The sequence below is a fragment of the Chiroxiphia lanceolata genome, chromosome 10, assembly GCF_009829145.1.
Source record: "Chiroxiphia lanceolata isolate bChiLan1 chromosome 10, bChiLan1.pri, whole genome shotgun sequence".
Taxonomy (NCBI): Eukaryota; Metazoa; Chordata; class Aves; order Passeriformes; family Pipridae; genus Chiroxiphia; species Chiroxiphia lanceolata.
In genome coordinates this window covers 24,202,717-24,228,849 of record NC_045646.1, presented here as the reverse complement: position 1 = coordinate 24,228,849, position 26,133 = coordinate 24,202,717, and the positions used below count along the sequence as shown (strand labels likewise).

At 39.0% G+C, this 26,133-nt stretch overlaps 1 protein-coding gene across 5 annotated transcripts in view; it reads right to left on the bottom strand.

Annotated features, from left to right (window-relative positions):
* UGGT1 (UDP-glucose glycoprotein glucosyltransferase 1) overlaps positions 1 to 26,133 on the bottom strand; it is a 43,860-nt gene that overhangs the window by 5,614 nt on the left and 12,113 nt on the right. For 4 of the 5 annotated variants that reach the window (XM_032697765.1, XM_032697761.1, XM_032697763.1 and 1 more), the window contains 27 exons: positions 24,124 to 24,215; positions 23,325 to 23,475; positions 22,940 to 23,059; positions 22,135 to 22,220; positions 21,591 to 21,726; positions 20,545 to 20,676; positions 18,998 to 19,162; positions 18,682 to 18,802; positions 17,795 to 17,893; positions 16,394 to 16,417; positions 15,772 to 15,866; positions 14,928 to 15,134; positions 14,190 to 14,321; positions 13,164 to 13,294; positions 10,800 to 10,895; positions 10,364 to 10,466; positions 9,818 to 9,897; positions 9,176 to 9,365; positions 7,362 to 7,520; positions 5,518 to 5,603; positions 5,088 to 5,172; positions 4,047 to 4,135; positions 3,498 to 3,602; positions 2,885 to 2,969; positions 2,179 to 2,361; positions 816 to 976; positions 238 to 352 (listed from right to left, as the gene is read on the bottom strand). In XM_032697765.1, coding sequence (XP_032553656.1) covers positions 238 to 352; positions 816 to 976; positions 2,179 to 2,361; positions 2,885 to 2,969; positions 3,498 to 3,602; positions 4,047 to 4,135; positions 5,088 to 5,172; positions 5,518 to 5,603; positions 7,362 to 7,520; positions 9,176 to 9,365; positions 9,818 to 9,897; positions 10,364 to 10,466; positions 10,800 to 10,895; positions 13,164 to 13,294; positions 14,190 to 14,321; positions 14,928 to 15,134; positions 15,772 to 15,866; positions 16,394 to 16,417; positions 17,795 to 17,893; positions 18,682 to 18,802; positions 18,998 to 19,162; positions 20,545 to 20,676; positions 21,591 to 21,726; positions 22,135 to 22,220; positions 22,940 to 23,059; positions 23,325 to 23,475; positions 24,124 to 24,215 — 3,228 coding nt within the window. The remainder of the gene's footprint in view (positions 1 to 237; positions 353 to 815; positions 977 to 2,178; positions 2,362 to 2,884; positions 2,970 to 3,497; positions 3,603 to 4,046; positions 4,136 to 5,087; positions 5,173 to 5,517; positions 5,604 to 7,361; positions 7,521 to 9,175; positions 9,366 to 9,817; positions 9,898 to 10,363; positions 10,467 to 10,799; positions 10,896 to 13,163; positions 13,295 to 14,189; positions 14,322 to 14,927; positions 15,135 to 15,771; positions 15,867 to 16,393; positions 16,418 to 17,794; positions 17,894 to 18,681; positions 18,803 to 18,997; positions 19,163 to 20,544; positions 20,677 to 21,590; positions 21,727 to 22,134; positions 22,221 to 22,939; positions 23,060 to 23,324; positions 23,476 to 24,123; positions 24,216 to 26,133) is intronic. The other variant, XM_032697766.1, reaches the window with a different exon arrangement.

The following is a 26,133-nucleotide window of genomic DNA, read 5'->3' as shown; positions in this document are numbered from 1 at the left end:
TTATGTTAGGTATTTGTTTGTATACTGGAAAATTTGATTGTCTTAAGCCATTGAAGGGAAAGGTGTTGTTTGCACCCACCAGTTACATTTGATGCTATCAATACCTGCCTCATTTGAAGGCAGGGTATAACAGGACTGCCACTGGCATCTGGCTGGGATGGAAGTTTGGCCAAGAAAAGAGAGGTGCTGACCTGCCACCATACCCCAGTAAGCCAAAACTAACACAATAAAACACACCTGATCAAGGTTGGACAGACTGTTGGGATCCTGACTGAGACCCTGGTACTGTCCTCTGAGTCGATCTCCAGCTGCTATCTTTCTGAACTTCTTCAGATCCACAACATACAGAGCACTACAGGAGATGGTGCAATTAGTAAAGACATTTCACTGGGGGTAACTCACTGCAGACCCTGAGACACAATATGCTAAAACAATCTCATGGTAGCAGCACATCAGATGATCTATTACAAGGCAGGAAAGCAGTTCTAACAAGGTTGTGGCACGTGCAAAAAAGAATTTTCAACAAATCTTTCTTAGCTTTGCAGTCCCTTCTTCCAACATCTGTTATTAACAAAGGAAGACATCTGTTAGTTAATGCTTCAGTTCTTCATCTGTAAAAGTTGTAGCATACTGAAAACAACTTCAGTGTCCCTAGAGCTTCCAACACCATGCCACCTTAAAGAGGCAACAGTAAGCAAAAAGTGGTTCATGCAGCATCACACACCTCAGCTAATTTTCTGCTAAGTCTAAGTAGCAGCAAAAACTTTCCCCCTCTATTTTGAAAAAAAAAAAAAAAAAAAAGAATGCTTTGGTACCTGATGTGGTATTTTCTTCCAGCTAAATGACTTGCCCAGTATCCTGATTTCCAGAACCTGTAGCCATCCATTTCTCTTCGGCTGTCACAGAAGGGAGTATACCCATAAGGAGCTCCATCAAGGTTGAAATCTCTCAATTCCTTCAGATCTGTGCGCACAATCTGAAGGGAAGGGACATTTTATTTTTATTTCTAGAAGCCTGCCATGGGTTATTTGGCAATGCTGGTCAGGATTCAATTCAAACTGAGCAAACAGCTAAAGGAAGAATTACCTGTTATATGTGGCAGTCTTTAACATCATGTGTAGGTAAAACAAAAATACAGCACAAAAGGTGTTGTCTCCCCTGCCCTTAGAGCTGGAGCAAATAAAACAGAGCTAGAAATAATCTGATAGGGGTTGGTTTAACAGCTGAAGTGCAAAACTGTTAATATGCAGCAAGAATTCTCACTGTATGTGAACTCTACTGTGATCCTTTGTATCCTTTCCTCTTCGAAGTTTGCAGCCCCTTCAGGGATGAAGGCTTTTTAATGTCTTTTTGACACAGATGTGGCATTAACACTACTCTAAAAATACCACTCTGATGGGAAAAAAATACCTTAATATCTCTTACAAACAAAGAAAAAACTGTCTAAAATAAGAACAGTGTAGCTGGAAATTTATCCTTGGTGATACATCAGCATAAATTGTAATGGTTTGAACTGGTGTGGGATCACACTGTACATATGCCAAAAACCCTAAGGCAGTTTGCACTCACATGTTGCTAATCTGTACTTCTCAGATTCATTTGTATTTTTGAGGGAGTAGTATTTTTGGCAGTCCTGCCTGTGCACGTTTCCTGTGCTTTCCACCCGTTCAGGAGTGAGCACACACAAAGCCTGATGGTCCTGTTTGTCCTGCAGCAGGACGTGGCCTTATGCACAAGGGATTCACCTTCTCCTCCTCTGAAAGTCACTCAGATGTGGCCAAGTTAAAAGCAGGGGCCTGGGAGGGCAGGGTGTTTGGTGACTTAGGAAAATACTATCTGTGGTAAGTGATCTGCAGGGTTAAGAGGACAGACCAAAATGGAAAAATAGAAGAGTGAAATGAGAATCTATTTGGCAAACTAGCTGGAATCACAGTGAGGGAACAAGGAATCAGACAACATAAAAGACAGGCCAACAAAACCTATCTTGGTGGGAACAGGCACAAAACCCAGCCCTCACTGAAGCATGTTACAGTTACAGAATAAACCTCCAGTCATACCTACGAAGGGCTCAAACTTGCTAACCTTCCAACAATATGGAAATTGCATTCAAAAACATACTATTAAAAAAAAAGAGAAAGAAAAAAGGAAAAGATCAAGTAATTCCAGCCTCTGTGTTACCTGATCAGCATCCACAAACAGGATTTTATCCACAGCTAATGGGAAGAGCACATCTAGAAAGAGGATCTTGTAACCCCAGATGATTCGCTGTTTCTCTGTTTGTTGGTGGAGCCAGCGTGGCCATTTATACTGGACAAGCTCATACTGGAAATTATACTTCTTGGCCATGTATGGGATGAACTCCTGCAGAGGGAGGGGAAAAAAGCAGCTTATCTCAGTTCTTTGTTCCTCTGCAGGAAAAGAAAAGTGCATCACAAGAGACAGAGTTCAGTCTAAGGCACAGAATACTAAAAAATGAAACACCACAAAGAAAATTAGTTTCATTGTTACTTCACACAAAGACAGAGCCCCAAACTGAACAATCAGTACAAACTGTAAAGCCAACTGTAAGACAACTAAATATTTTGGAATATTTCGCATGCAATTCCTTATGAGCCGGTTTAACATTACTCAAACCATAAAATTTCACAGATGGAAGAATTATTTAGGAGTATACAAAGCAGTGTAAGTGGGAGTAATAAAATGAGAGAAAAGAATTATGAGAATTTTTTTACTGGAACAAGTTGTCCCATTGTTACATCAGTTGACATTCTCATCTGAGGCGTTCCAAGGGATGCTGGTACAGCACAGCCATTGGGAAGGGAGGGAGAAGCAGATTGTGGCATCTTTTCCCCATCACTGAATAGATTTCTAATTAGTAACAAACCTTGAATGTAGGTGATAAGTAGTTCTTCAGAAACCAAAACTTTAAAGGAGTCTTGGTATGTTTCAGCACAGACAACATCATTATGCTATCAAAAAAAATATAAAAAATTAAGCAGTTACAGGAAAAGCTGCCACCCACTAGAGACAAGCTATGTAACAATTACTAATTGCTGGTTTACATGATTAAACTATTTGCAATTATGTGTCAGGTAACTAACCTTCACACATGAAGAAAAAGTGGGTAGCTCCAACCTATTGTAAATTGCTTGATTTTATCTACAAAATTACTAACCTCCCACATCTGTATATTTTAACTTGTATATGACCTGTTGCCTTTCACAGTCCTTTAAGAACAGAAGTTCAGATTCTTTTTGCAAAGCAGCTATGACTGTAACTGCTTAACAATACATTAGTTATATTGTAGTGAGAAAATTTAGGACAGCAACATACCATCTATTAAACTAAGTCTATTTTGAACTTATGAATATTCTGCAGACAAAAGTTCCTATGATACAGTAGATTTTTTTATACTCCTGCAAATGCTACCCATTTTCCTTGTGCAAAGCAGGTCACATTATCACTTGACATCCCTGGATTATAAATTCTGAACTAACCGTAGGAATCTCTCATATAGATGTCCTGAAGCCACAGAGAATATGTTTAGTACATCATCCTTATCCTGTTTCACATCTTCATTCTTTTGTCCTCCTGTGAATCCCCTGAAAGGACAAATATGGTTATATGAAGGACAAGACAGCAAGGGCCAGGTGTTTAGGAAAGGCTGCAGATACAGAAAACAGCTGCAGTGTTGGTTTAATACAGTTGGTCTGTGGGGTTTAGTGTCATCCCCCTGCTGTCCAGGGCATCTCCCCCAGGACACAGTGCTGTGCACACAGACATGGCAGGCCCAGTACCTCACAGATGAACACCTTTTCATTGAGAGAGTGCTGGCTGAGGTGCAGCTCCTGGGAAGGAACAATGTTTTCAGGCTCCCAAGTAGCAGTGGGGGGAAGGAAGAGGAAGGGGAAGGGGAAAGTGCAGAGCAGGAACCCTACATTCAAGCAGTCTTAATAGACAGCTGTGGAATATCACAGACATAATGGCTTTGTCAAATAGCTTTACAGTTTCAAGAGACTTGCAGGTTATCATTGAATTAGTTTTACCATTTGAGAGATTCCCAAAATCCAGATTCATTCTCACTGGTGCCATCACTTAGTAGATCTTCATTCATCATATCGAGCTTTTTCTGAACCTGTAGGGCAAACATGGCTTTAGTAACTGGATCCATACACTGGGCAAATGTTATCCTGACACTGGTTCTGTTTGTACCTGTTTGAATTATGCCCCATGAGCTGACAGGTAACCTAAAAGCTATCTGTGAAAACAGCTTAGTAATGAACTGACATTTTCCAAAGGGATTCCACAGCTGTTTTTAGACACCAAAGGCATTTTAGTCTGAATGGTTAAAATGCTTTCCTAAGAGGTGTTTAGTGAGCAACCTTGATGATTGAGGCTGGCAAAGGAAAACCCTCAAAGAAACCAACACACACACCTCAAAGAAAAAAAAGAAGACAAAGAAAAAAAAGACTTCAAAGCAGATACACAGGCAGTGAATCAGGAGAACATTCCAGAATTACTCAGGCACAAGCAAATGCTGTCAGGAAGTGTGAACTGGCTGTGTTATAGCCATCACTTATCTATCAGTTGTCCTCCTTAAACTTCTCAGCTTTGTCATTACCTGGCTAGCAACCCTAAGAGGCAGTAGATAAGTAATGTAACATTTTTATCTTTTTAAAAATGTATTCTCACCCACTCTCTGTCAGACTGATAGAAAATGTATTGCCAGACAAATAAAATTTATCTGTAACAAATAAAATACTGGCTCAATGGACACACAGACACATAGATGTCATGTAAAACTGCTTTTTCCTGAAGTCACAAGCACAACTAAGTCAGGAAAACATGAGTATAATTGTTTCTCAGGGACATACAAAAGGAACAGCACTCACAAGTCATTCTCTCCTGTATCAAAAGCCCAAATCAATCTACAGATAACGCTCTCTATCACTGATACCATAACGTGAGCTTTGTGTAGACTGACTCCAGTGTGGGTTTGTGGGAAGGGAGATCAGGCTTTAATCAGCTTCTTCCCTGCTGGTGGTCAAAGAGTCTTTTTTAAGAGCAACTCTAGCTTTTAAACTCACCTTCACTTTAATAATTTTGCTCTTGAAGTTATTGAGAACAATAATAACTTCGCTAGCCTCAGGCGGAGAGTCTGTGCCATCGTGGCTGAAAATACAGTAAAACACTCTCTTTTACCACAAAGCAGAAATACAGTTTTTATTTCTTCTGCACATTTTTCTACAGGTATTAAGCCTTAGCACTGTGAAACAGGTTTGAGATATGCGACAAAGTAACAAGTACACGTATTTCAACACACTTACTGGGTTTTTTAATTAATTGCATCTTGCATAACTTGTGTTCAGTATGAAATGTAATTTGCTGTTTAATTTGCTGTTCAGATCACTACACTTTGCCAAGGGAACTGTTAGATTCACAGTTAGATATTACAATGCCTACCTACTTGAGAAGTTTCACAGGAAAAAGACTGAAGTATTTCTTATACTGTCCTACCTGTAGATCCTGTAAATATCTTCAGATCTGCCCTTTCTCAGTCTTAGAGTCCATGCACCAGGATTGGCTTTTAACTGGAAGTAACCCTGGAAAGTGAAAAGAGTATTTGTTAGTTTCCAGAAAATGCAAATGCAGAAAAATTTAAGTCATGTATTTTTACTCACTGTTTTATACCTGAAAAGTTATTTGCAAGCCAGCTGATTAACATAACCTTAAGGTTTTAAAACCCAGAGAACAGGAGAAAATAAAAAAAAATTCCATACAAAATTCAAAACAGGAGTATGTAGAGGTGTAGCATTATTTGTTAGATGAGAGAAAATCTTTCAGAGTGTTCTGATGGGAACAGTGCAATCCCAAAGTCTTTTTCTGCAAAAGCTTGCCTTCATGAAGGAGTGAGGGAATTTCAAAACACTAGTTGGTAACTGCACAGCAGTACACAACAAAATCTAAATGAATTCTGAAGCTTAACAGACTGGTATTTTATCTACAGCAGGAAACAGTAACATAATTCATATCTTACCAGATACCTCTTCTACAGAACTTAAAAAATTACAATGTGAAATTCAAATATTGTATTCTAGTTCAAGCTTCAGATTCCAGATCTGAATATTTTTCTGTGATTTAGATCATTACACCTATAAAAGATATCAACAGCTTCAGTGGCCCATCCAGTTTTGTACTGTGGTCCCAAATGCTTGCACTTCCTATGTAAGCCAGTCTACTATAAAAACAAAATTAAAAAATATTTCAAAAAAAGGCACAGGGCATGTTCCTGGTCTCTTGATGCCCCTGCACAGTACAGACACTGAGCTGAGGAAGAGAACTCCCAGATACAGCACTGTACCCTGTGGTACACACATTCTGGTTTAGCTAATTAGAAAAAGGACACCTGTGAGCCATTAAGCTTTACTTCCCAGCATACACACACAGTGTGTTCACATGTAAAGTAAGGGACACATTCCTTTCTATAGGCAGAAATACTACATCATTCTAGGATACACTCTGGCTAAGAAAAGGCACAGACAAAGAGAAAATGAGCATAAGAATTTAAAAATAAGTATTTAGCATCAGTGAATACTTTTTTCCTATGTTTTTTCTTTAATACCTTTGAAGATTAAAACAAACAAACAAACAAAAAAACCACAGGAGGCAATTTACTCCAGCTTTTCACTAACATTACATGTCAGGAAACCATTCCAATGACTTACTTCCTTAGCCATAATTTCAGTCCATTACCTCTCCCACGGCCCAGTGTGGAGACTGAGAACAGACTGATCCCTTATGTCATGACCTTACAGAGGCAGCTGCAGGGACCAATCATATGCTTGGATTTCCAGCACCTTTTCTCAACTAAAATAAGCAATTCCCATTCTTTCACACTTCCTTTACTTTCTACCCTGTTGGCTATACTTGCTGACTGTTTGTTCCACAGATCTCCTGAAGAAATGGGTCCCAAACCAAGACAGCCATCCACCTGAGGCTCACAGTTCCAGAGCAGATGGCCTAATGGGTACTACATCTAGGAAAACCAGCTGTCTGACCTTCCCTGGAAAGAGGCTGCTTAGCAATACTGGCAGCATTTTAAGGCATTCCAGAGGACCCTTCTCAGCCTGCTGAAGGGAAAAGAGCACATCCTGGAAAAGGTAAGAGACAGTGCAAACACCGCGAGGTTTCAGCCAGTGTTAGAAGCAAATGTGCTTCTGATGTATTTGGAAGCAGCTGTGGAGTGCAAGCAACAACCCATACCCACAACCCACACACCAGAAAATCCTCAGGGGTTTGTGCAAGTGGCTGTGCTGACTGGAGCACCAGTGAGTTGTTGCCTGTTTCAGTGGAACACTTACCAAGTTGGCCATAACGATGGTATCAACGATGACAGGGCTGGTTGAAGTCCCCAGTGTAAACTGGAGCCCTCGAGGTGGCTGCCCAGTAGTAATGTCATAGCAGTGGCCTTCCAGCAGCAGGTACTCCAGTTCATATTCTGCAGCTACAATGCTATCCACCTGCAAGGAACAGATACTGCTGGCTACAGCACTAGCTCTGAAGTGCCAATTTTTAGTCCTTTAGTCATAATTTTACCAGAGTAATTTTATTATTAAACAAATATCTAGAAAGCCTCCAAGATCTCAGCTCCTTCTAGTGACAAATTTCACACAAATATTGTTAGGAGTGGCCCTGACCAAATGAATTTGAATCTCAACTGGTAATATGCTAGGACAAGAAAAGGGAAGGATCGTTGCTCTACTCCACAATTTTAATTTTTTTTAACATTTACCAGAGAATGTATTCTGGCATTTCATAAAAGGTATATGACGAGCTCCAGAACTTTGACTGTAAATCTGTTTAAAACTGGTCTCCCCTAATACTAACCATCAGAAATAAGCATTTTGTTTTGCTTTGTGTTACTCTTACAGTGCGTAAGGTACTGTCAAGAAACATCAATTTCTTTTTCTCTACACCAAACTAAAGTGCCAAGAAAAGAAGAATAAAAAAAACACCCCCCACAAACCCAAAAAACTTGGGTCCCTACCAGGCTAAATTCAGATGTAGCCTGAGGACAGTACATAAGCAGAATATTAGTCTAATCTCACAAAGCATCTTCTCTCATGCACATCCAAAAGGACAGTTTAATTGCTACAGCACCAACAGACTGGATATTGGGAGCTGGAAATGGTGCACCTGCAAAAGTAAAGCTGCTGTTTATTTGGAAGCTCAGGATGGCACTTTGAATGCCTGAAGCATTTTATCTCCCCCTCTCTCAGGCTTTCAATTAATCTAAGGGGTGGGCTTGAGAATCAGAGGCTTGAAATGTGTAGCAATATCAGTGGTTCATTAACAGCTTTACAGTTAAGAGATGAAAAGCAAAAAACGTCCTAAACCCAGACATACCAAACCAAAACCCAAACCGCACAACAACACATCCAGTTTCCTAGATTTCTGAATAGCTAGTACAGGATTAGCAATATCACAATACACCACAATAATGCATCATATTCCCAAACAATATCAGAGGGATGCAAAAGAGGAGACTAACAATAAACATTCAGTGAGAAAGGAAGCCATGTTTGTAATGACCACAAGGCTGTACAGACTGCTGCTTTTCCAGAGGCCTATTTATAAGGGGTTTGACAGTCTCATTACACATGCAACAGGCAGGTTTTTCCTTATTTATCCCCATGTATGCAGGGCAGCACTGCCCAGATCCATAGTTTAACAGTGTGCTTCAAGGCCTATTCAAACAGCAGTGAGCCCCTGAACCTACAGCAGCTGGGCAGATTTCTGCAGTATCTTGTATTGATACTGCATGCCCTTTTGTGGGTCATAGGAATGTTTGCCAGTAACAAAAGCTGGGAAAATGAACAGGTGCCTGAAACCAGCTTGGTGGCTTCTTGAAGCAAGGCTTGAAGGTCCTGCTTCAAGCCTACAGTATTTCTGAACCTCTGGTTCAGGCATCCACGAGCAATTGAGAACAGCAATCTTGCTGTCGGGGAGCTTAGGTTTCCCTGCACCCCTCCTAGAATTTAGAGGTCTGCAAATATCCACAGCTCTATGTTTATTGGCATTTTAAAATTCTACATTTCTTTCCCATAACAAAAATAAGCCCTGGAAAAACACCACCATTTAAATGCAGTAGTAGGAAAATACTGGTTTCTCTTACCTCCTCTAAGTAAATATTGTCAAGGTCATAGGGGGTTCTGACAGACTCCACCATCCAGCTCTCGGGGGTATTTAGGTTCAGAGTGAACAGTGGAGATTGGGGCATATCCAAAAACTTGGCAATTGGTCCAGGAGCAAAGTTATTCTCTGCTGTGAAGGAAATCTCTGGCTCCAAAACATAGCGATAAAAGCTGAAATTTTGGAAAGAAAATGTTAGAACATATTTCTGCCAAACTTTGCTAATATTTCACTCTCACTGAACTTGCAGATGGCATCAGCTTTCCCTGGCCTCCAATGTCTCCAAGGCTTTGTCCAAAGCAACATAAGTTGTGTTGACCTTAGAACAGGTCAGAATTTCCATCTTGAAGGACCAAACAAGAACGTGCAAGATTCAATCATTAAGATTAGTAAGTTATTTAATTTTTTATATATATGAATAAAGGCACCCAACTTGTAAACCAGCAGAACTACCTCGTGCTGTCCACAAATTCCCAGATTCTCTGTGGGAAATTATGCTATTATATAAATGATCTCAAAGCAGTTATTGAGACTTCCTATAGGACATTTGACCATGCTCCTGTGCTTGCACATTCCAACAGGTTTTACTCCTCTCTCTCTTTAACCCTGGTATGGAATTGCTTACCTTTTCAGTGGCATGTCAGAAAGTTTGGACTGGCAGTTCATAAACACCCTCAGGTTCATATTTATCAACTGGTTCAAAACCTAAAGTAATGAGAAAGAGGCATCCCTTAAAATGCTAATGAGGAGAGCTGACCACTGCTTTTATAAACAGGACCTCAGGGAAGCATGTTACCTGCTCCTTCCCAATCCTCCCTTCTCATGATTTGCTTTATCACACTCAACTTTTAATCAGTGGTTTTAAGAAGAGTTACCTGCTCCTCCCATTGCAGACATTCTTTATGGCATGCTGAGACTTTCTTCCTCAAGAACAGAGTCATTGCAAACTAAACTGTTCAAACAGTGAAACTAAAAGCTCTCAAGACGATACCTGAGCACAATTTTGTTAGTGTGTAGTCTAGCCTAACTAGTTTTTCCACCAATAAATGTATTGTGAAACTCAACTATTAGAAGGCCACTGGTCACCACCCAGTTAAGGAGGAAGATGAACATTTCAAAATGACAGAACTGAGACAAACTTTTGAAGTGCATTACGACACTGCCCACATACCAAAAGTAACGGAGCAAGCCTTTGAGCATCTCTGGTCACAGGATCAACAATAGCCACAACATCAAAGTACGTCTCCCCCTCTTTTGGTCTCAGTTTAACTGCACTAAACAGAAGAAAACACAATTGTGAAGTATCAAACATACAGATAAACATATGAAAAACACTACTGTCCATCTCTTTCTGAACTCAAATTGCTTCTTAAATGCTGTGCACCTTCTGGAACTAGACAGAGGAAAAAATAGGTATATACATATATGTGTATAGAGATAGGTAGGCAGATAAAATTAATTTTTGGAATCTTTTCTTCCTGAAAACTGTTGGGGACTTTCCTATTGCTACTTAGAGTTTTTTTAAGAACTAAATGCAACATAAAACAATGGGAAAATTAAAAGACACAGAAAAGCATATTGTTCAGCAAATGCCAGAAATCCTATACCTGTACTGTTCTTCAAAAAAATGATACTCAATCCTTGCCTCTCCTTTTGGCTGAGCAGAAAGAAGAGCATCCACTTTCATTACCAAGTCACTTGCCCTGAAAAGAAGGAAAAGAAAGGTTTGCAGATATTAAAAAAATGCCTGTACTTATCACATTTCTGCCAGTCAGCAGCAAAAGAGAAGGCAGATGGAATTCAGACACACAAACACTTCTACTACTTCTCTACACAAGCTCTGAAGAATTAAACACATTTAAGGGTTAATCCACCAGTAATTTAAACAGGTTGCAGCCTTATTACTGAGGGTGCCAAAGGGTTTAACTCTAACAAATACAGAAGAGCTGTATTTCTAGGGGTATTTTAGCATTTTAGAGGTCAACTATCTTACAGGTACTGCATTCCTGAACTGCACAAACCTCTCAAACTCTTGTTCCACAGTGATCTTCCCAATTTACATTGCAACTCTAAGCACTAGGAAGCAACTCTGTATGTGGAGAAACTTTTGAGAGAGAGAGGGGTTCTATCATAAAAGATAATTCTTTTGACAACTTCTCCCTTTTTATTATTCCCATAAATTTTCAGTCTCGTATTTTAAGAATATATTCCATCTTGAAGATGTAAAACCTCTTGAAAGTTCAATGAAAATTGATTTGTGCGTTGTGCTTTTGCCAAGAAGCAATACTGTAACTTAAAGGTCTGTCAGCTTTTCCTGAGTTAAGTCAGTCTCACAGACTTACAGCTGTTCAAATTGTTCATACCAAACCCACAAGCCTGGTGAAATCTGCCAAGTTCTACAGTGTTTTTCCAATGCAGTAGATAATTTCAAAAGCTTCTGAAAAATTTTTGCAGCATTCAAACCTACAAAAAACCCAAAACCCACTGTTCTGTCCAAAAGTAGCCTGTATTCAAACTACTTCCAACAAAGCAATGGATGCAAAAGTGTTTGGAATGTTGTTAAAACCTGTTCCTCTAGGATTCAGAATAACACAAGACCTCTGCAGAACAGACCTCATGCTTAACATAATTGACCACCAGCCTTTAACAATCAAGCAACACCATAGAAAACTGTGATCCTTAATATGGGAGAAATTATCTCCACAGCTCTGAGCTCCAACACACAAACCAGGGGACTCCTGTTCTTCTGAACTCCAAGATGACTTTCTTTTGATTAGTTCACCTCTATGCTTTGTGCAATAACTATCTAGAGCTATGACTTCCATTTTCTCATCTCTGCTTCTTTTCCTAGTGTTTCTCTCTAAAGAGTTAAAAGCAGTTTACATGATTCCATAGTACTGATAGGGAAATATACTACTACAGTAACTTTTATGTTTATAAGCCAAGAAGCACTTAACTAAACCACAAACAAGTTCAGAAAGTGTACTCCAGTGTCTCATTTGTTTCCCTTCTTTCTGCTTTTAAATCTACTGTAGTAACTTTACCAATGAGTTATTAAGCACTGACATATTAGAGGCACTTGATTTAAAACAGTGTGTCAGGTAAGATTTAGCCAGGGCAAAAAAAACCAGTAGTAGTCTGAAGGCCTTAGGATTAACGAGAAGTTAGACTTCTCTGTCCTTTGAAGGAGCCAAAAAGTAATCCAGTGTAGAAAGCATTTTGAAGAATAAATGCAGTTTATGCCACTTCATAACTCTTCTCCCAGCAGCAAACAACTAAACCTTGAATGGAACTTCATCTAGCTGAGCACAGCAGTCAATTTAGCCAGCCCCTGCACAAAGCATGACTACCCTCAGGATTTTTTCAGTCCACCTGTATCCCTCCTTGCCCCTAATCAAGAATCCACCTCCTGAACTCCTCAGGTAACACTGCAGGCTGTTTCTGCCCTTGCTGCCGTGATCCAGGGACTAGCTCAGCAAGTACCAATGCTTTTACAGTTTCATGTTCATTTCAGCAGTTCCATAGTAAATTCCAAGAGACTCAGGCACTTTCCCAGTTTCTTGCTGCTCGTCAGTGAGGCTCCAGCCAACACAATTCCTGCAATCTCCAGTACAAGGCAAAGGACCAGCCATGGCAGGCTGTACTACACACAGATGATGCCTCAGGAATGATGAGCTGGGAGCACAGGAGTGCAGTCAGGGTGTCAGAACTGCCTCCTGAATCTGGGGGATGGTCACAGCTCCATACCTCCAGGAGATGGTGAACTACACAAAAGTCACTAAAAAGCAGTTTAAACCAAATAATTTACACTTTTTTCCCTTCTCCCTTGCCCTCTGAAGAGCTGAGCCTTGACCACAGGAGCACCAGTGTAGCACCCCCCCAGAGTGTACTCGACAAAGCTTTCTCCAGGCTGCAGACAGTCATGTTATCAGTCCCAGCACCTTTTTATAAGCCTCCTCATGTTTACTTACAGATCTTCTTCAAATCCCAGTTGCTGAATCTGAGATTTGATTTTCTGGCCTGATGTCTTCAGTATGATATTTTCAAGGAGATGAAAATCGTCCTGATTGAACATCTCACCATCCTCTAATGGGCCAATAATCTACAAAAAAAAAAAAGTAGAATCACCATTATTAGGTAAAGGCTACATTGAAACAAAATTCAAAGATGAATTTAAATAAATACTCCAGCCTAATCTCAGTGGGAACCAATTGTTCAGGCTAGTATTAATGTCAATGGCAGCAGTTTAACAGGTAAATCTAGGTATTTAGAGCCAGGAGTCCCAAACTAAGGCATAAAATGCATAATAAATTATATATGCAATACTACATCTGGAAGGGGCCAATTCCAGTAGTCTAGCAAGACTCCAGCAAATCTCCCTCCTCTAGTCTTCAGAAGCCTAAAAGCTACCTAGAAAACTCTTGCTGTTTTGCTAGTGAGAGAAATAGAATATCAAACTCACCACCTGAGACCTTTAACCCATTGAAGTATACAGTAACCACTAGTACCAGCATGGTTTTTTCCTAACTAGGAAGCAGATGACAAAAGAAAACACAATGCTGTACATAGTTGGGTTTCATTATTTGCAGTGAAATACTATTGTAACATCATTTACCTCATCTAAGATAAACTATCATAAAAAGAGCTGGTGGCAGAGATCAAGGCACTGTGGTCAGGGCCAGATACAGCAGCATTTTGTCCAGTGAACTGAAGCAGCACAATCTTTCAAATTTACCAGCCTTTTCCACCCCTGGACTCAATTCACTGATAGCATGAAAGGAACTCTTTTATTGAGAGATCTGAATTTGTACCAAACACCAACAACTAACTGCACACAGCACAAAGAAAAAGCCACACAGGTCTAAATAAATCCTAAAGGCTGCTGAGACTTGAAAGAGGCTGAGACTCCTGTGTCTGGTCCCTAGACTCTGCTGCTCAGGATCTGCTTCTTTCCCACATGTTCAATCTCTCTTTTACTGTCTGCTGATTGATCTCACCCGTCCATTGCTGATCACAGCCCTCTGCCCCTTCTTCAGCTTTAGAACATCTCTGCAATACATTGCATGGGACAGAATAAAATCCACCTTGGGAGATTCAAAGGCTTCTTTGAAAATATTGGTATCCATACCCTGAAAGATAAGAATAATTGACATTGAAATAGGAGGAAATGTTGACTTCAGTGCACTTTTTAAAATGCACCCTTTTGTTTATACTCAAGAACATCTTCATATCCTGCTAAAATTGATTCCTGCCCCCCTTTTCTTTGTAGTCTTAAGCCTAGTTTTTGCCTGTCACCTTCAAACATAATCCCAACTTCTGCTGTGAAGGGTCACAGTTGCTTAGACCACTTCCATTCTTCTTAAGTGATTCTTGTCTAAAGTTTTTAAACATACTTTGAGAAATGTAATTTTTTCCTCAGCTTTTTTAAAAAAAATCCCTCTCTTAACCACTCAAGAAAAAACTGACTCACTTTAAGAGATCCCTGAAGCCACATTTCTTCTGACTTTTCAAAGTTACATAGCTTTGATGTGTGTGAGGATTTACTTTATGTTTCGATGGACTGTTATATTAGGTCAGTTTAGTTATCAGAGATTAAAAAAACCAAGGCAGCAAACCCAACAGTGTTACTCTCCATTGTTACTGCACCTTCTGCATATGAATATACTACACTAAAACACTCATTGTAGGAGCAAGCAAAATACCTTACCCTTGCAAATGCCAACAGACATGCTTACCCCAACAGCAAATTCCAAGATGTCAGCTCCTGCCTCCAGTGCCTTCACAGTTTCTTCTTTTGCCATCTTGGTGATGAAGTTCTTGGCATTATTTGATGTTTGTGTCTGCAGAGCTGCCCATATGGCTTTAGCAACAACTGTATTCTGGCTGTTGGGATCTTCACTAGGATTATTAATCATGCTAATTCGAACATTATTGCTGGATTTCTGTGTTTAACAAAACAACCATTGGGAAGGGTTTAGATTGCAGGTGGGGTTTAAATGAGAAGAATGCAGCTATTGTAATAACACTATAGCAAAAGCCTTGCATTTCTTAACCAGAAAATCAGTTTCTAAATTGGGTAAATAACAGCACAAGGTTAAAACTATGAACTAATTTAACATCAAGTATTTAGCTTATGTATAGGTACCAGTGTGACAGGAATCCTATAGATAATCCTGTGCTACATAGGAGATCTAGGACCACCACTCAGAGTCTGGCAAACCAGTGATTTAGCAGTTAGCTGTGTGCTTTTATGATTCAGTTATCTTCCCAAAAGAAATGAGACAGAGCAGAGAGTAATGCTTATGCTCATGTCCAAACCAAAACACAGACATTTCAGTTGAACACCATGGGCTTAAAAGAACATCTTTATTGTATTAGTATAGTGCCAAGAGGGAATTCTGTCCTAACAGAAGATGTTTCAGCCCCTACAAAAAAGATGAGGCTGAAAATTGGAGACCCTGCAGAGAAAACCAGTCTCCCCAGGTCATACCATGGGAAGAAGCACAATTTGTGTTTTTCAAGATTCTACCAAGTGCTTTGTTAGCATTGCTAACCCATTCCAATGAAAACATTACCTACCTGATGTTTAATGGCATCATACAACAATTGCCTCCCTGAAGGTTTGTCAAAATCACCAACAATCCAAAAAGTAACTGGTCTAACAAAGGAATCATCTGCAATTACAAAAAAAAATGGTAGGAGAAATTGGAGGGTGGAGGGAAGGAATGCTTCTGTTTTTCATCATTTGGAGGTAAACTACGATGCACATGCAAAGAATTCAAAAAGAGTAAAATTCCATAGAAAAGTTATGGATGAAGCTAAGCTATGAAGCCTGGTAAGACAAGAATAATGGTACTGATATATTAGTTTTCATTAGGTCATTTGAAAAACCCACGAGTCAGCATGCATCACTCTTCCTAAGCTGGATTCTTTTAGTGTTTTTGTTTGTTTGCTGCCTTTTTAATTATAAATTATAAAGAAACCTATAAATAACTTGCAGATTCCAACTAGGTTACAGACCTACCACATCTTTGCATTGAAGATGTTAGTTTAAAAATCAGTTTTGTATAGAGACAAAAGTGCTGGAGCAAACATGCATTTCAACAGCAGCTTGCTTCATTCCCTGATGATTCTAAAGCCAGAGTTAAAAAGGAAGCAAAAATTCCCAGAACAACATATGAAATGCCAAAGCATGAGTTACCATAGATCTCCTTGGAAGACATTCCTGGTCAAAAAGCAGAAAGGAAAGAGGGAAAGGAGAGAGACATTAATAATTTTATAATAATCCCTATGTGTATCAAGAAGTTGCAGTACTGCACTGGGCATAGCTGAATCACTGCAGTTCAAATCCAACAAGCAACAAGTTTGTGCTCATTTTATTAGAATAAAGCTTTGACTTTCTATTCCCCTCAGATAGATGGATGTTATATTTTCATGCTACAGTATTAGTTATACTACATATTACCAGTTTCATATGGTTGGGTGAGGGCATCATTCTGAAGATCATTTTGAAACACTGTCATACCATCGTGACTTGGATGTGACCTTTTATCTTCCCTCTTTAAAAATCAGCATGGCAGTGCTTTATCAAAGCTGGTGATGAGCCAGCAACACCTATAACTTCCCTATTATTTTAGAAAATAAATGTGCTACAGCATTACTGTAATCAGGTAGTAGCTATTAAATATCTTAAGTGACAGAAAAGGCAGTGACCCAAAAATGTCAAGCCATGAAATTGCAAATTAATGCACTTCCAAATGAGCATGCAGAGGCGTAGGTTTAATTAATGATCTACAAAGGCAAAACAAGAAACTTGTTCAGATCCAAGTGACTGAACATGAACCAAGGGCAAACACAAGACAGAAAGAACAATGGGAACATTTCAGGTAGTACACACAGGTGACAGTGGCTGGAAATAGTACAGGGGAAACCTGGGAGAGTCAGGAACAAGAGGAATTGAGTCAAATGACAGCAGCTTATTTCTGATACCTAACTGAAATGGATATAGGAAAGGCCTGATGATGTCTGAGTAAGCCTGATTAGGCTCTGTATCATATCTGTGCATGCATTTCCTACACTGAAAGGTACAGCTGAGTTTTAACACTGATGGGAGACTTTATGTGTACTGTGACAATACTGTCACTGAAAAAGCAGTTCATACACTGGGGCAATAAAAACAGCACTGAACACATTAGATGCTGTCTTATATAATGGGCAGTAACAATTACCTTCTGAATCTATGTAACTTTTAGGAATTTTGAATTATGAGACAGAGAGCTAGAACCCCTTTTATATTTTTCTAGTCATTGTCACTGCAGGATCAGAGCTCACACTGCTGCAGGTCACAGTACAGCGAGAGCAGGTTGGGTGGGACTTCATTATTCAGTAAAAAGTTGGGCTGGGTTTAAAGAGGGGAACGTTCTTGTTCCATGCAGATGTCATGTCTTATTGAAAAAAAAAATAAAATCTTTCTTTTTAACGTTCAGATTGCACCACTACCCACAGGCCTGACCAAGGCTCCAAGTGTGTGTTGAGAACTGTACACATGCTTAGAAACACACATAAGATAAGATTTGGGTTCATAATCCACTGCAGATGTTACCTTTCTTTGTTAAGTAGGTCATGCTGTTTGCAACAGCAGCTGTCTTATCTTTAGACTCCAACGTGGTAAATCGAGCAAAGTCATCCACAAAAAAGTTATCTGAGGAAGAGAACAAGTATAAGATGCTGAAGCAACTAGTCCACTTAAAATGAAAGAAAAATCACTACTATTACCAGAACATTAAGAACACATCCCATTTCGCTCCTTGTAATACTGCTTTTTATGTCTGTTAATACACACGCTGAGAAATGTATTTTGTTGTCTCACAAGTTACTTTAACAACTGCATTGCATATTGGATAGGCAGAAGTCAGTCAAAAGAATTGTCCAAGTCTCACTTAGTTGATGCTAATATATGTAAATAATATATACTTAAAAATCCCCTGTGTTACTATTTTTTCAAGCAACTCAAAAAAGGCAGTTGTACTGTCATTAAAATGTCACTGCACTGGGTGTTCAAACATCTAGCCATGGAAAGTTCTGCTAAATCTGAAGTAATTCCAGAAATGACTGTTAACCCCTGCTCAAAAGAAGGTCAGAACTAAGAAACAAGCTGCTGTATAAAACAGTATGCATCATAAAACATTGTGCATTGTGCAGTCGTATAAAATATGCATTATACGACCGTTCTTGGCTTTTCCCAGCGCTACTAATTTCTCAAGTTTATGAGTCATATTCCCCCAAAGGTTTGTATAAAATCCAAACAAATTCCTATTTTGAAAAGAGGTAAACATTAATGTTGCTGTTGTACATAACATCTCCCCTGAACCACAGCTGGAGCATCACTTGGGGTGGTGTCAGCGATTTGCCACTAGAGCTTTCCATTGAGAGAGCAAAAGTCTTTGACTCAGATACTTCAGGTTTAATGCAATTAAAAGCATCTCTTACTCATTCCTGTCAGATCTAGGTACTCTCTGTCAGATGTTAGGATTCTTGAGTTAATTCTTGGAACAACATTAGGTTGGTTCATGATATACTCGACCACATCTTGGTCATTAGATAGTTCACCCTGAAGGAAAGATGAAAGAAGCAGGATTCATTACTTGACATATATAATTGCCTTAGATAGCTTAAAAAAAAAAAAAAAAGGCAAAAAGCAATGATGCAAGTTAAGTTTTCTAGTATATTATGTATTCGGGGACTTGTGAATCAGTTTTTCCAAATCCAATTTCTCTCTGAAGCCACAGCTGAACTCAGCACCTACCAGGTACACAGCTCGCTGGAAGATGCTTGTGGTTTCCAGGATTTTGTGCATTGTCATGGTTTCCAGGTCATCAGGATCCAGCTGATCTTTTTGAAAAGGCATTCCATTGAACAGCACAACAGGGAGAGGGCCTACACCTGTTTGTTCATAGTAACCTCTTGCTGCCTAAAGACAGGAAAAGAAGCAGCTTTACCATGTCAGCCCACTGCCACCACGGTTCCTAACGAGCCACCCCAGATCCACCAGTCTGTTCTACACACACCAAGAGATCCTTACAGCTTCTGTATGATATAGAGAACATTGATTTTACACAGTGCATAAGACTCCTGTATTTTACATGCACGAGGCGTCCTTGACTTTCAAAGCAAAAAAAGTTACTTCATAACACAGAAATAAATGCAAAATATGCCCAAGTTCATATTGTGAATTAATTCCAATGAGCACTTTCTGGTAATAGCAGCAAATGCACAACAGGAAATCTGACTTTGCCTGTGGAAGCAAATGCAATGCAAGCAGTGACAGCTGTAACACAAGATAGTGTAGAGAATTTTCTTATTTTTTTTAAGAATGTGTTTCTCAAACCTGTGAGAAAATATTTACTTGTGGAGCAGAGAGTTATTATGTCAAGACAAATTTCACAATATCATGTAACTATTGCAAAAGGCACTGTCACTGACACTCTGTTAGGGACAGAAGTCAATCAGGTTCTACTGATTAGAGGTTCTGGTTGAGGCCTCTCCTGTCATACAAAAATGTCTTACTTTTATGGATTTTCATTTCCTCTTCACTATCCTAAATAGTATCCATATCCATGGAATATGGAAAGCATGTGTGCATATGAGCCTTCATCTATAACCCTGACTGCATTCCTTACATGTACAGATGTAGGTAGCATCATGTGTGTTATGTAGCTACACTATTTTCATTATTTGTTTTAGAATATACAACAAAACCAGAAACATTCCCCTATAGAACCTCAAATAAAATCTGCTTCATCTCACATATAAGTGGTCCAATAGTGATTTGTCCTCCCAATCCTCTCCACACAGAAAAGCATCAGCCCTAAAAATAACTTCAAGAATTATTTGCAGAAGATTGTTGAATGCCTTGATTGAATGTTGAGGCATTTTGAATTCATCATCATGGCTTTAGCTCACACAGTATTCAAATACTGATACAGAAACCCCACACCAATCCCTCCCAGCATTAAGCCTCTTGGTTTTCTCATGAGCCATTCCACTACCTTGATTTTTTCTAGCAATTTTAAACTCTACTGAAGTCTGCATTCCAGAATGAAAGTATGACTTAGGAGTTACATGGAAGTTACCTTGCTACTATACATATAGGTTGTAAAAAACATGTATTACATGGTATGTATTATGTATATTATATAAAGCTTGTGCTGAGCATAGAAGTCACTCAATGTGATAACAAAATAGTTACCTGCTTGGTAAGAGAACTGGATCAAGAAATTGTACATAACTAGATTTTTAAAACGTTATTTAAGCAAAAAAGGTGGAAAAAAGCTCTATTTCATGAATTCTTACCTTTCTATTTTGATCATAGGCAGAATCAATTCCCAGAATGCTGTTGACTTCGACATAAGGATACTGTTTCTCAAGAACACTAACCACGTGCTCCACTTTCAGCTGATCTCCTGTTTTTACTTTGTTATATATCTGAAAGGGGGATACAAGTTTACAGCTGCAACCTTAAAGCCTCAGTCCTTATCAAGGTATGCTGTCACCTGTATTACAGTAGTTGTAATAAGTTATTAATAGCCAGATTGCAAAACATATATCCATATTTATTAGCTGCAATAACAGCTCCTAAGCACTCGTAGCCATTCTAATTATCTTGCTATACCTCATAGTCATTCCAGTGAGATTGGAGGAAGGTAAATAAATATTTCTTTACATAATAACTTGCACCTTTAATTAGAAAAGGTATTTGAGGGGGAGAAGTAGTGCTTTGTGGAAAAAAGCCTCAAGTAAAGCATATCAAAGGAGCCACCTTTCCCTTCAGAACTTGGGATATGCTTATAAACAATACAACAGACCTCACATGTAAAGTACATAACTGTTTCCTCTTCAAGGCACAAGATTTTACTTTAAGTTACAAATATATAACCCCCCCCCCAAAAAAAAGAATAAAAGTCATTGTCTTTAAGTCACCTGCAATTTAATGCCCCAGCTTGCCAATTTGTACAAATGTCAAACCACAGGTGAAATGCATTTACCAGCACCTTGATTATCCTTTAATGTGACAAAAGTACACAGCTGTAACCATTCTAACGAAATTATAATATTGAAGGGATGCAGCAGTTCAGAACTCCCTGACAGAATGACCAAAGGAACAGGATCAGAAAAACATGCAAAAGTGTTAAGTGTCATATCTAAACTTAGTCTTACTTGATAAAGTTAGGTCAGAAGCACTTTACAAAGACACATGTATTGTGTGGTACTAGTATTTGCAGAATACTAACCGAGTCAAAGAACAATTCCTTCCATTATTTACATATTAGCCCATTAAGATAATCTTACATACATGGAAAATATTAAAACACTAGTTTCCCTTTTAAATTAATACTTACAGACATAACAGTCTGGAAAGCATAATTGTTGTCCATTTCTTGTGCCACGTAATTGTATGTCCTAAGGAGGGCAACTCCAGGATCCTGAAGTCCATCAACATCCTCCGAGTCATTAACCACAAAGACTAGTCCTATCCTGCAATCAAACAGATCCCCACATCATCCATTCATTACACTAATAAACAATCAACTTTTCATACAACTGTCAGCTACAACCATCATCTTAGACAAAGGCTTTATCTGGTAAGAAGTTGATCAGAGGAGCCAGGAACCAAACTTAGGACATATAAACTGTAACATTCCATCAGAATCTCGCTTTTCATTTCTCTCTCATCCAAAAGTACTTAAATTTCTTTTGGACTGTAAAAGAAACTGAACTCTGTTTTGCTAATAGCAGAAGTTAAATTTAAAAAATATACACATACCTCCAATACAAGGTATGTAACATTTCTGCAGTCTCCTAGCAATGAGACTTTACAATTGCAAAAGTCACAAAAATAAAACCGATGTAAAAACCCCCCAACCATTAAACCACAGCAATTACCTCAGTGGGATGTGGTTACTGAAGAACATCTCTGCCACGTTCAGTAATTCTGCTGTGGTCTCTTGAGTAGGATCTACTATCAGCACCTGCACACAAATAGTAAGTGAAAAGTTTCCATTCCCTTAAGAAGTGAAGAAGGAGGTTTTGATCAGATTGCTTTATTCAAGTCTCAGGGCAGAACTCAGTCCAACTTTATACACTGCCAGGGAGATGAGGCACACAGCTTGAGGTGGTTCAAGTCCCTGTTTGCCCCTAACCAGAGTTCTTTTTTCTATAGGACCACTCTGCCCCATGCCAAGAATTACAGTGCAGAATTTATAAACTCCTTATTATATCTTACTTTAGGTAATTTACCTAGAGACTAAAAAGACACCCAGGAATAAGCTGAGGGCTGTTGATCATCTTTTGAAGTCTTGGCACATGACTGCACTGAAACAACCGAAACAACTAAAGTTCATCTGAATTCTGCTAAGAAGATGGTATTTACCAAATCTGAGGGATTTCATTAACAAACTTTAGATGTTATCACAAAACGCACTGAATTCATACTCAACAGATGAAAGTCTCCTCCACTGATGAAGCATTTTTTGGCACATAGTAGATGCCAGAGATGCTCAGTAATCTCTGAATCTCAGTCATAATTTACTAGTACAAGTAGAATAAAACCTTTTAGAAAAGCATCCTATCTCAAGCTATTTGAGTGACAGTGTATCCAGCACACGTGCGAGGCAAATTTCAAAAGCTGATGTCCCAGCTCTTGACAAAACAAAAGGCACATTTCTTTTCTACTCAGTTTACCACTTACAAAATTATGGAAGTTTTTTCTGATTTGTCTGATCACTCCTGGAAAGGTGGGACGCAGCAGTTCTTGCACACTGGAAGGCCAGGAATTATACCGACTGTCAACTTCAAGATTGTTGATCCACTAAGAAAAAGCAAAGGCATTTAAATGATTGACACTCCTCCCGCTCGGGTCTGAGGCTGAAATATTTGCAAATCATACGCTATACTGAGAGCTGCATAAATAAGAAATTGAGCTTTTTGCAAAGAGCTAATTATATTTATAACCTTATTTTCCTCTCTGTCTTCACTGCAGTTTCAGAGCTGATTGTGAGATAAGGACAAAAGTCCCTCAAGAGAAGGCACCGCCCGGCAGCAAACCAAGTACTTCTGTCTAAAGCCGCACGCACCGAAATCGCAGGGCTCCTGATGTCCACGGCATAGTCAGAGTCTGAAGGCTGGATGTTCAACTTCAGAACGTTGTGCAGGGACAGACCCTCAATTCCCAAGCTGTGCAGGCCCTCCATAACACGGGCTTCATTGCGCAGCACGTCAATCAAGCTGGAAGGAAAAGGAAAACGGTGCTGAAGTTTAAAGACACAGCAAATCATTTGCTTTTATCCTAAGGGTTAACATGAAAGGTATAAAAAAGTCTGCCATGTCTGGGTTCTTATTCATCACCTGTTTCTAACTGTCCTAAGAAAACTGAGATAACTTTAACTTATTCAATGTCTAGGGTAAGCAACATTAAATCAGAATAACTAATGCATGATATACAGACATCATTTCAATTTCACATTATTGAAACACATCTTGACAAAGATATGGGGTGGTTTTCAGATGAAAAATTTACAGTGATTTATACTTTGAGACTTGGTCTGTGATCTTCAGAATAAAACCTGTATGCTGACAGCCTTGGAGACCAAAATCTTGCTAGTCATAGTACAGATCAAAAGAACAGTACAAAGGTGACTTCCCATTTCAATCTTCAAGGGTATTCTAATTTTCACATTAGCTTTTTTGTTAGAAATGCACTTGAATAAGAGAAGGAACCTTTCCTTTTTACAGTACTTATCAATTAAACCTAATCTAGATATAGACTTTGTGAAGAAGGTTCAAAATCGGCTAAATAACTTCATAATTCACGCACAAGCAGGATGAAAGCTTCTAAACAGGAAACAATTATTATGAAAAATAAAACATTCCTACCTAAATATGTCCTGAGTGTCTAAATCAATAAGTAGTCCATTGATGAAGAGGGCAGAATCTCCTGGCTGCAAACCCAATGTTCCTTTGAAATACTGAAAGGAAGTAGGAGGTCATTACAAGAGTGCACTGCACAGGAAATATTATTAGAGAGTTTGATGTGTCAAACTGTAGATTTTATCTCCCTTACTGCATTACAAATTGCATTACATTACTTCTCAACTGCAGTCTTTGCTGACTTTTTGCACACATCCACTACCAGAGGAAGACACACCTGAAGTCATTTAGTGCAGAGACATATAAACTGAAATTCTAGTTGTTTCTTCCTACACAATTCAGTGGTGGATTGGAAAGTCCCAGAGAAGACTTTTTAATCATACTCAGATAAAATAATTTAAATGCTTGAGATAAATAATTAAATTCATTATTTTAGCTGACAACCCACAAAGCAGATGGTCAAATAGCATCCAGTTCCTTGTCTTAGCTCCTTATCATGCAATTTTGGGCAGAAAATACTTAAACTGCTGGATTTTGCATGGTGCTCACTATTGGAACCAACTACTGTGTTTAAGGTACCAGTTAAGTCCTGACCTGGTGGATATGTCATCAGTGGAAAGCAGATGAGCTGTCTCAAAGCCAGGTAGCATACACATGCAAAAATCTTTCTAGTATTTTGGTATTTCTTCCAAGTACCTTTAAGCAGTACCCCATTTTAATGGGTACTTGCCCCTGAATTGAGGCACCATCACAGAGAACAATATGGAATCGGGAGAGATGAAGCAAACTTCCCAACTCTAGCATGAAAAATTATGTTTACAAGCTGAAAAACTTTCTTCCAATACCTCTCATCTTACAGTACCAGTTACACATCTCTATTAAGAAGAAATGTTAAGATGAACAGAAGGAGACACATAGTGACCAAAGCAAACCGAGGAATAGCAAAAGTACCATGAGAAGTACCAAGAGCAGGAAAGCAGCTTCTAATCAGAAAAAAATTATGTATTTTATTAAATAAATAAGGCTTCTAGAGAAAAGCTGAGTGTTAAATTGTATCTTTCTGTGGATAATTACATGGTAAACTCTAACACACTACTAGCAGTGAACTTAACTATCAAATAATATGCACACAAAGTGAGTTGTGCAGAGAACAGCGCTAAAGGGCAGGGTGACATGTAGCCAGATCTGGATCTAGTAGCCTAGGTATTCTCTGGGAAAAAAAAGAATTCACAAAATCATGGGTTTACCTGTGAAGGAGTCTGATCTAACACATAACAAAAAAGCCACCAGGTAGCTTTACCTTGCACTTACATCCTATACTTTGTCCCTTCCAGAATCACACAGGACAACAGTGTCAAACCCTATCCCTTCTTTTCTGATTTTATCATTACTGATCAACAAGGCATTTCTCTCTCAGAACAGGAATCTCAGGGGACTTGTAAGTAGATGTTGTGTAGCTTTGCATTGACTACTAGGCTTGCCAGATATCTTTGGTTAGATTTTCAAACAATATGTGTGTACTTAACACACCTTGTCTTTTTCCTAATGAAACCTTTCAGTGAGACTGGAATGTGTGGATAGAGCAGCGCAGTTCATACAGCAAAAGCTGTTGTTTGGCTTTTTTGCACTGTTATCTTAGAGTTTTATTTTGCATTCTATCCAGACTGCATTACCTGGTGCACAAAATTCTGTACAAAAGCCTGTACAAAATCCCCAAGTGGCTCTTGGTTTTTTCAGTGCTTTGCCAATGCCAAGTATGCAACTTAGCTGTCAAAACACTGCTGCATACACCAGAGCCTACTCAGTGTCCTCCAAAGGCCCCTCATGACCTGGGGGTTTTTATGATTCTGTTTCAAAGCACATGTAGAATTAGCTGGTGAATTTTATCCCTTCAGTAGTTTCACTCTCAAAGCACCAACACTGAAACCCTTTCCTCCACATAGTATTAATCCTTCTAAACCATGGCAGGTTTGAATTTATTCTGTGACTCTTCCTGGCAAACACTGATGAATACAG